The following is an 11,101-nucleotide window of genomic DNA, read 5'->3' as shown; positions in this document are numbered from 1 at the left end:
TTTTTTTCCTGTGTTTTTGGCTCTCCAAAGTGTTAATAATAATCCATGTTCTAAACTAAATTAAAAAATAAAATGAAAAACCTTTTATAGTCTCTATTTAACTGTAATTAAAAAGCTTTAAAAATCTCAGAAATCGAGTTCTCGCTACGGCGAGCTCTAAAGTGGCTGCAGCGAGAGAACATTTACGAACTCCATTCACGTTCTGTGGCTGCGGTGAGCTCTGGTGTTGCTGCGATAAAGTGTGGTCTTGCTACAGCCAGGATGTTTTTCTTGCATTTTTTTCTCGCCCGTGGCTGCAGCAAGCTTAGACTTTGCTATAGCGACAACCTTCTGATTCAAGGACTTCAAAACCTAGACAAAATAAGCCAAAACATAATTTAATCAAGTCTTTTAGTCCTCCAAACATCACCTAACCACATTAACATCAAATTCCATAAATTTTCTTCATAAAATTCAATGTGGTTAACAAAATAAAATACTCATAAAAAGACACTAAAAATACTAAGAAACAATCATAATCTAAACTAGAAGGAATTGACAATTTATGGTCCAAAATGCATTTATCATCAGACTATAAAAGAGCCCTAGTCCACGAGTCTCTATTATTTAGTGAGTTTGAAGCTTGTTATAGCAAGCTTCAATGGTGGTTCTCAGGCAGCGTGTATATTGCACTGAGTTACAGAGTTTCTCTCTCTAAAAAATCGAACCCTTTACAAGTAGATACCCCATCCCTATTTATAGGGCTGGGGTCATTAAAGCTAATCATCTATCAGTAATACAAAATCCCCCCACTTTGGGGTGTTAATGTCGAAATAATACATAAAGGCCTGCACTAAATAGAGACTACGGCCCAGGCGGATTGTACGGGGCCAATTGTAGAAAGTCGCATACCAACTTTATGGGGAACGTATCTCTGACTTGTCAGGGTGCGGCGCACATTTTCCCATGTCAGGCGGCGTTGTAGGAAATGTCAATAGTCGAGTGTACAAACTCGACACCATCAATCGAGGCTCACCAAAAGCTGACAGATGATCATCTGATGGCCCACAATTGTAGTGACTAACACTTGGCGGCTACCCTAGGTTTGAGGATCGGAATCATAGACCAGGGGGATGAGTGAGTGAAGAGAGGTCCTCCGAACGTGGCCTCACATGGAGAGATCCTCACCCTAAGGACAGACCTCAGAGCATGACCTCACTCAGAGACATCCACGACTTACCAACTGGCTTGGGATGCGTCCTCACCTCGAGATACCCTCACCTCGAGGACAGACCTCGAGACGTAGCCTCACTCGGAGACATCCATGTCTCGTCCGACTTGGGGTTCCTGGAGGGGTTTCACTCCAAGAATCTCATGACTTATCTCATAATTGCCACGTGTCAGGAGGTGAAAATACGGATAACAACTCTATCTGTTGTTTTCAAAACTATAACTGAAAAATATATATGCTTAAATTTATTCTTTTCTTTCTTTTATTAATTATTTATTTTATCATTTAATATATTTTTTTATACAAACATATATGTAATATTGAAATAAGATATAAATATACATATTTTCTTATTTTTTTTCATTTAGTTTTTTAATGACAAATTATTTATTTTAATTTCTCTAGCGAGTAATTAAATAATATATTTATATAATTTTTTATTGGCTTTAAATTTTTTAAATTAAATAATTAAAATTTGATCAAATAAACTTTTCAAATTTATAGTTTTAATTTAGAATTGTTTTAATATTTTATTATATTGAAATTCATAGTTTTTTCTAAATAAAAATTAGAAAAAAAAAAGTATTTGATTTTAAAACTAAAATGCATCACTTATAATATAGGTTCATTATATTTACACCCCAAGAATATATATAGACACCCCATTAATTGAAAAAAAAATTAATTTTTAAAATCATTTTAATGCTTTTTCTCAAAAATTTTTGACATTCTTTAATTTTTTTTTTATTAATTTCAATAATTTTAGTTTATCTTGTTTTCATAAATTTTTTTTTGAAAAAATAATGTATATATTTTTTAGAAAAAACTCTTACTTTAAGAAGTTTTTATATATTTTTTGTTCTAATTTTTTATTTATTTATATATTTAAAATATATATTATTTAGTTATTTTTTAGAATATGAATTTTTCTAAAAAATTAGAAAAATACGAGTATAAGTTGAAAAAATATACATTATATATTAATTTTTAATAAAATTAGAGTGTCATAATTAAATTTTAGAGTGCAAATATAATGCCCCTTAATATATAAATCAAAATATAAAAAAATATATTAAAATTTAAATTATTATGAATACTAAATTTCAAACTAATAAACAACATCAAATAATTTTCTTTTTAAACACACACAAATAACCTAAAATATATATAATTTACAAAAGAAAAAACACACACAAAATATATATATAATTCGTAAATATTAATGCTATGAATTTTTTATATATATTTATTGTAGATTTTTATTTAGTTGTTTTGGTTTTATCAATCACACTTTTTATTATTATATTTTTTTATCTATATAAATTAAATTATAATTATAGCCTTCCACCACTAATATATATATATATATATAATTATATATAAGGTTTTCATGCAAGTGTAACAAAAACATTAAAAAAAACAAATAACAAAGGATTTATAACATTGAAATATTGTTTTTAAAATTATAATTTATTTACCTTGTAAGGATTTGATCCATCACAAGAATATTAATTGTATTTTTTAAAATATTAATTGTAATTGTAAAACTAGGTATATATATATATATATATTTTTTCTAGTTTTGAGATTTAATTTTTTTAATGTCTATTTACTCTACAAATGAGCCGATTGATGTACGGTAACTTGTACCATGCACCTTAATACTGTATTCTTAAATAGAACCATTACTATTACTTCAAGGATATTTATCGTCACACGTGAACTTTGTCGGAAAATGAATATTTCTTCCAAATCGATTTTATTAACTTAATAAATAAAAATAACATTATGTACTACAGCTACTAGTATATGTGTACAAGTACTACAACTACGTACGTAGTTTGTATAAAGTGTGCAATTTTCATTAAGAATTAGTCAATAGTAGTTAACCAAGTTGACAATGGACAAAGGTGATAGATAAGATATTACTTTACTACCATATTATATTACAATAATAAAAGATACAGTATTATAAATATAAGTAGATATTTAATATTAGAATTAGAAATCCCAAAATTGATTGTTTTGTATAGTAATTGGTGGGTGAGATAGTGAATAACATATTTCAATTTTAGATATTGAAAAAGTAGACCGAAATAACTCCAAAAAAGAAAAATCAATAATTTATTTCTCACATCATCGCATGCGCAGAGCAACCTCATCTCCACTAGGGTTGAGCATAAAATACGAAAAACTGAAAAAACCGTATACACCGATCTTCCGAACACCTAAAAAACCGAAACTGATTAAACCGTACACCGAAAAAACCGCCGACGGCGCAAACCGCCACTGTTCGGTCGGTTTAAAAATTTTGTTCGGACCGACCGGCGGAACCGAAACCGACCGAATAATATAATATATAATAATTATTAATTATTAAAATTATTAAATAAAAATAAAAAATATATGAAATTATGTTCTATATATTTATGTTTTAAAAATGCACAAAAATGAATTCCAACAATCCAAAAATTTTAGTTTTTTAACTAAAACTTTCAAAAAAAAAATTTAATTTAAAAAAAATAAGAAATTCGGTTTGGTCAGTTTAAACGACCAAACCGCGGTCCAAAACGGTTGGTTTTTTCTTTTAACTAGTTTGGTCGGTCAGTTTTTTAATTGCACCAATCCGGACCAAAAACCGAATTCTTGATTTTATGTTATGAAAAAACCGCCTAAACCGACCGATGCTCACCCCTAATCTCCACTTTCCATCGAACCGCATTCAACTCCACATATATTCAAATAATATTTGGCAGTTCCACAGTTACGCGTGTATATGAGAGGTGTTGGCTTATTAAGTGTACATTTCTAATCTTTAAAATAATAGATCCAAAGTTCTTTGTACAGACGTGTTGTCTAATACTTTTAAGTTATGATTTTTTGCTAATACAAAATTATATAATACCAAGTGTACAAAAATTGAAATTCCATTCTATTTTTTCAGTCTTCAAACCCAAATGACCCAAATCTAATGTGAATGTTACAGTTGTGAACATCTTTTACTCCTTGCCTAGAGGAAGAGGAAAAGAAAAGAAAAGAAAAGAATATTCACCTTTCTTGAAAAGCAAACATTTTCCTTGTCCCTGTTGCTTGCTTTTGACAGATTCTAAATCTTGGTGTTGGTAAAATTTCCCTTTCTTTCTTTCTCTTTTTTTTTATTCAACCAAATGGACTCACCATGCAAATTAAGTGATTTTCACTTAGGCATACATTGAGTTTTGTAATTTTTGTTATGAAAATATAAGTTGTCTCAATGGAAATGGTTAAAAGACATTTGCAACTCTAAGCAAAATATACAAATGAACAAAGATTGATTAAATAAAGTTACAACTCTATAACAAAAGATACATGTAAATATGGAAAATAATAAAAGAAGATGGTAATGAAAATACAACTCTATGACAAAATAATACAAATAAACTAGAATTAGTATAATAAAAGATATAGATGAGAATACAACTCTAAAACAATAGAAGAGTAAATAGAGAATATGAGAAGAAGATGAAAGCAATAGTATAAGAAGAAAAGAACAAGAACAATGAACAAAGAACTCTCACTGACACAACCAAAGTGAAGAGTGTTGGGATCACCAACTTGAACAAGGTTTGAAACTTTTGTCTAAAAGCTTATTTCGCCCTAACTCAAGCACTAAGGGAACTCTCTCAATTTTGGAAATAAATTTGTAGAACTATCAAGCCTCTAGGTGTTTTCTAGCCAAGTGCTCTAATGGATAGAAAAATTGTGTCTTACAATTGAGCAATAGGCTCTTATTTATAGAGTTTTGAGACACCCTTTGAATTTCAAATTTCACCAACCCTCATGGTTGTTACCAATAACTAATTGGATGTTTATGAAATTAAAAATGAGATTTTGGAGTTATTTGAGTCATTCAAGAAAATTGGAATAAACTGAAAAAGTTGGCAGCCAGCTCTCCTGGTCGCGGCCACGAGCATTGCTGGCTGCAACCGTGGCTCCCTGTCACCCAGGCCGCGACCATTGGTTGTTTTCAGCACACAACTTTGTGTTGTTTTTCCAAACAGTTCCAAATCACTCACAATTGATTTTGTAACCCCCAAACACATTATTAGGGTTAAAATCACATCTCTTATGGCTTTGAGAAATTCAAATCAAAATGTGTAACATCAAATCTATACATTATTGGGTAATATTTGGGAGTTACAAATTTGTAACTGAATTTGTAACACAAAATATGTTACATATTTGAATATTCACATATATCCAAATATTACAACTCTCTTTTATATGTTACAATATGTGACACTCATTGTCACACTTATTTAATCTAAAACATTATATTATAAAATCTTCTCTAAAAACCACCAGTATTTGTTCAATAAGTAGTAATAGTATGTAGCTATCAGCAAAAAAGGTCAGGCCTTATTGTTTACCTAACTTTGTTATGTACAAATTATCTACCAATATGATGGAATAGGATAACATAAAGTGATTTTTTCACGAGTACATTAAAAATAAATTTTATTTACAAAAATCATTACTCTATTTAAAAATAATTCCTACCCAGTTTAAAATAATTCTTACATTATTTGAAAATAATTTATACCTTCAATTTAAAAATAATTCACCTCACAAAATATATTTCGAATTCCACAAAAAAAATGAGGATTTTGATTTTGCCAACTCAACATGAAAAATGATGGAGCATGCTCCCCGTCCAAATTTGTCTGTTTTACTTTTCAAAAGCACCAATAACTTCATATGATATTTTACTGTTCCTCAAGACACCAATTAATTACCTTTACAAACATAACTTCTTTTTTATGATATATTAATGGTATCTTATTAAGAATTTTTTATTATCTTCAAATCTATTTTGGAAACTAATAAATTAGCCTATAATATAACAAGCTACCATATAATTTATTTGTAAATAGAATTATTTTGTATACTACTTTTTTTAATAAAAAATTAAAATATATTTTTTAGTCACTCCTGAAATTTACACGTGAATTATAATAATTTTCTAATTACTATAAAATGTAACAGATGATATTGCAGCAAATTTCCCATTTCGTGTTATTTCCTGGCATGCAAAAATGTGAGATTAGATAGTACAGGGTGATCAAGAACAGCTGCCTTCACAACATCTACACAATCTCCAAAACATGACAAAAATTCATTATTTTATCATGATTTAAAACTCCCTCATCAAGCCATCAGTTCAATTTTATGTTTTTTAATTATTTGGTAAGGATTGCATAAAGTTCAAAAAAATTTGTCGACAATTCAAATTACATTCTATAAGATCGCTGTCTGTGATCTCAACAGGCTGCTAAAACTGCTTCGCCGAGTATCTACTATTGCACAAAAGTTTCTGAGAAGCTTAGACTGCTCCAACTCTTATGCCGCATGAGATATTTAATTAGAAATGGAAAATACTTGAATAGACTGAATCTGTAAGCAGTCATTTAATCTATTCTAATGTTACCCTCTAAGGGTAAGGTAGAACTGTCACTCATTCCAGCATTTGCATTGTATGACTTGTGATGAAATCATCTAGAAAATTTACAAAAGCTAACAAAAATGGCATATGTTTATGCCCTACCTGTAGCTTCGGGATGAGCTTCACAAAACAAGAAAGGAAGGAGTCCCCTGCCCATGTGCTGTGGTTGTGTGAACAGAAAATTCTAATGATGGTACTTCTGACCTTTAAGAATGGTCCATGACCTGAAGTCGAAGTCAAACTAAAAAATCATGTACTGATTTAACTAATAAAATGAAGAAGAAAAGCATGATAAAACCGTTTATTTCTGGGTTGTAAACAGCTGAAAGATGGTGACTTTTTGCTATACATTAAGGATGCAATACTATTCTGCTTCTTCCCTAAGATGGAACCTTCTTCTAGCCATTCACCAAAGATGTAAAGTAATTTTAATACCCAACCCAACCATACAAGAAACATTCTTTTACCCTAGCCTTATGAATCAATAATCAGAATTTAGCAATGATCTGCTTGTTTTAGATAGGATACAAACTCTCATCCCTCCTTCCCTAATAATTCCCAGATTCAAGTCTGACTTCATGTTCTCCAGATAAGGAAATGCCACAAACCACTCTTGCAAATGCCATTAGTTTTTGCAAAGAGATGATAGGTCATTCATGCTATCTGACAATAATTGTTTAAAAATAAGAATAATGTTCCATTTTTCATACTAGGAGCCACCAACAAAAATAGCATACATAATAGTATCATCAGTCTCTAAAAAACACACCACAAATAGCATATAGCTTAGTTATTTACAAGAGCAAAGGAATACCAAGTTGACACCATGTGAGAGCTAAATTTTGAATAGGAGATGAAAGTTTGTACCTATAAAGCTGCTCCACAAGAACAAGTAAAGCAATCTGATGATTAAAGACCATGGACGATAACTTGATACATAAGTTGGCACGTTCCCTCAATCGTTGACCATGGCCATAAGGTCCACCAATGCAAAAAGATAATTCTGAAGCTCCCTACAAAGTGTATTTAAAAATAATTATAATAATAATTATAATGATCTCACAAGTTTCAGCATGCAGTACACATTTATACTTTGGTACCTGACATTTAGCTAAACGTATTTAATTTTTAATTTAGGAGATAGTAACTATAAATAGCTAGATGGCAATTATCAAGCCAATCTTTGATCCTGCTGGTTCAAAACAAACCCCAAGATATTAACTTCAAGAATGCAATGCCACAGTTTAAGTTACCTTAACGGCTTAAATGAATGTGGTACACCACCATACAATACAAGATATAAATATGTTATCATGATAACCAATAAGGTAGCCAGTCTGAAGTCAGATATTACATAGTTATCTCCATGATAGAGTTGCAAACAGTTGCCAGACACAACAAAGAAAGAACAAGAGGAACCAAGCATTTCAAGCAATTAATATACTTTGACAAGAACAAAAATGAAGCTGTTTCTTTTATTATCCAGAAAGAAAGGAAGTTATTTATAATGATAATAGCTCGTACTGTATTCCCTGCATCTCCCAACAACTCTGCCATCTCCTCAGACCCCAAATCTTGGCCACGCTCATCTAACAACACAACCTACACATGAACGTATGAAAATATAGTAGATGTATAGCAACAAGATGTAATTCTTCTTTAATATATAATTTAAAGCAGCTTCAACTATCTATCCATGAAAACCAAACGACAGATAACTACGCGCACACATGCCACCCACACATTTTTGTATTAGTTGTATTGCGAAGATGATGTCCCCATAGCAATTGTCATTAGCTAAATAGCTTGAAATTTAGTTTGGTGATTTAACGAAGCTTATACCCAATCATTAGGCCTTATAAGATTCATGACGGCTTTGTCTTCATCCTCAACCTGAACCCTCCAATCACTACTACAAAGCACAACAATTACAACGACATCAATTCTCACCTTTACAAACGCGCATATACATTGATACATGGCTAACCATTATTTAGGGCGGCCAGCCAAGTTCAAAGTTGATTGACGCATAATCCAATCTAATGTAGACTAATTTGACAGAGTTTTAAAGCAATTTGCACGAATTCCAGCCCTTTATCATACCTAAAGAAGCTTAAAAATCTGAAGTTTCAAAGATGATTTAATGACCATATCAGTAACAAATTAAGCATTTTCTGAACATTTCAACCATAAATACCGTGAATTTTTAGGATTGGATCGTATCTGAACTTCATTGACACTGCAATAAAGCTTGAGCTTTTCAAAATACTCATCAAAAACCAGTTGTGCTCCTTGCGATCTCTTTTTGCCAACCCATAATATCCGTATAGGAAGTGCTCTCTGCCCAAAAAAATCCTCATAAATAACTGGTACTGGTAGAATTACCAAAATTGTGGGAACACGAAGCAGAAAGAAGGGAATAGCTTACCACTGACTGGCCTACGTACTTGCACCGTTTGCCTGAAAATTTTGAACAATGTATATCAGGTTCGAAAATTTTAGCAGAGTGAATATTGGTACATTGCGAGCCATAATTCAGTTTCTTCTACGGTTCTGACAGTGTAAGAAGCACCTGGAGAAGGAGGAGGAGAAGAATCTGAACCGAATATTTGGAAGCTGGCACTGACAGACACAGCCATTATACCAGAGATGGAGAAACCGATAATAAGGGCTTTTCAAGTTCGAGCATAAAGCTTTAATGTTGTCCCCGTGCTGTGGAAATGCGAGGCGATTTTATGATTAGAGAAGGGGTATTTGCGTCGTGAATATCAAAGTTTTAGATTTTATAAAGTTCTAAATTACCTTTTACTTGCATCTGTTATGACCAAGTAGCTTATTAGGGATGCCACGTGTTAGCTTATTATTGATCTAAGTTATATTTTTAATTTAAATTTTATTTATGAAATTATAAAAAATTAATTAAAATTTAAAAAAATGAAAAGTAATTTTTTTCTCTCTCCTTCATCGACACATAACTCCCAAACCTCAACAAAATTCGACTGGTCCTCAAACGAACCCAGATTAAACCCAAACAAAAATTCGCTTAAACATCCCAAATCCAAAACCAAAACACAACAACCAGCCAGTAAATAAGAATGCAAATGAACCTAGACTAAACCTAAACAAAAAATTGCTTCAACATCCCAAATTCATAACTAAAACACAACCACCATTAAACTGCCTCTTGCCCAGATCGAGGGTCTCATTCAAGAGTCAACCTGCCCAAAAAAAGTGTTGGGGTAGAAGAAGTTGCAAACCCACATTCAAGAGTCAAAGTGTACCCAAAAACCTGCTAAAAAAAATCAGAGACAAAAAATGATAAAAAAAAACTCACTGCTCAGAAGAAGAGGAAGGAGAAGAAGAAAAATTGCAGTCACCCAAATCCACCCAGGATGTTGTCTTCGGCCAGGTCCGAGCCACTTAGATCCGCCTAGGATGTCGTCTTTGCCCAGGTCCAAGCCATCCAGATCTATCGTCGCCTGAGAAGAAGAAAAACCAGATTTATCGTCACCTGATAAGAAGAAGAAAAACAGGGAAGAAGAAGAATAGAATGGGTAGATCTGGTTCTTTGAGGTTGACGCCAAAAGAAGAGAAAGGAGAAGAAGAACTGTCGGAGAAGGAAAGGAAAGAGAATGAGAGAGAGAAAACAAAAATAAATCATTTTTATTTTTTTATTAATTTTTTTAATATTAATATTTTTTTATTATGGATAATAGCGGCATGATCTAATTTTTTTTTTTATTAATGGGAAAGTACCCAAACATCCTTTGTTGTGTCCGCTAATGCGCTAATGAGTTAATTAGATTGACACGTATTACTTTTCTTTTTTTTTGTCCAAATCATAATTATTTTTAAATTTTAATTTTAAAATAAAAAATTAATTAAAATTACATTTAAATTCATAAAAAAAATTAATATTTAAATAAAAAAAATCAGGTTTTAAAAATTAAAACTAAATAATACCATATCAACATAAACCTATATTTAGCTCAAGAATACCACCATTCTTCCCACACTTTCCCACTAACCAAACAACATTTTTCTTTTCTTTTCTGAAAATCAAAATCACTCTTCCCTTTTCCTTTTCCTTGTTCGTCTTCCTCATCACCATGAGAAAAAGTCGAAAACGAGCCACACCCCTTCTAACCCCATTACCCTATAAGCTCTCTTCTTCTTCTTCTTCTTCTTCTTCTTCCTCTTCTTCTTCTTCTTCTTCTTCTCTGTTAGACCCACCCAAAAATATATAATAATACTACAAACCCAGATTAAGATTATTATTTTTTTGGTAACCCAGAAACAGGGGTGAGAAAGAAAAAAAGTACATTAAGAATGTGTTATGTGGGCAAAGCAACAAAGATCTTCATTTTCATAGTGACGGTGTTGATGGTCATTGGTCTGGTCTTAGGATT

At 31.5% G+C, this 11,101-nt stretch overlaps 1 protein-coding gene across 7 annotated transcripts; it reads right to left on the bottom strand.

The window, feature by feature from the left end:
- Positions 1–6,405: 6,405 nt before the first annotated feature.
- On the bottom strand, positions 6,406–10,852 carry LOC133805368 (putative RNA methyltransferase At5g10620). 7 transcript variants are annotated; one of them, XM_062243530.1, is made up of 8 exons: positions 10,656–10,852; positions 9,265–10,171; positions 9,121–9,152; positions 8,890–9,032; positions 8,535–8,604; positions 8,217–8,294; positions 7,560–7,705; positions 6,406–6,916 (listed from the first exon to the last, which is right to left on the bottom strand). In XM_062243530.1, the coding sequence occupies exons 2-8, from the start codon at positions 9,329–9,331 to the stop codon at positions 6,877–6,879; spliced, it is 576 nt and encodes a 191-aa protein (XP_062099514.1). In that variant the 5' UTR covers positions 9,332–10,171; positions 10,656–10,852; the 3' UTR covers positions 6,406–6,876. The 7 variants fall into 7 exon arrangements, with proteins under 7 accessions (XP_062099514.1, XP_062099513.1, XP_062099511.1 ...); XM_062243529.1 differs by lacking the exon at positions 10,656–10,852 and having other exon boundaries at positions 9,265–9,404; positions 9,495–10,380; XM_062243527.1 differs by lacking the exon at positions 10,656–10,852 and having other exon boundaries at positions 9,265–9,910; positions 10,027–10,380.
- Positions 10,853–11,101: the final 249 nt, after the last annotated feature.

Source organism: Humulus lupulus, chromosome X, assembly GCF_963169125.1.
Source record: "Humulus lupulus chromosome X, drHumLupu1.1, whole genome shotgun sequence".
Taxonomy (NCBI): domain Eukaryota; kingdom Viridiplantae; phylum Streptophyta; class Magnoliopsida; order Rosales; family Cannabaceae; genus Humulus; species Humulus lupulus.
The sequence above is the reverse complement of the archived record's forward strand: the minus strand, read 5'-3'. Positions and strand labels throughout refer to the sequence as shown.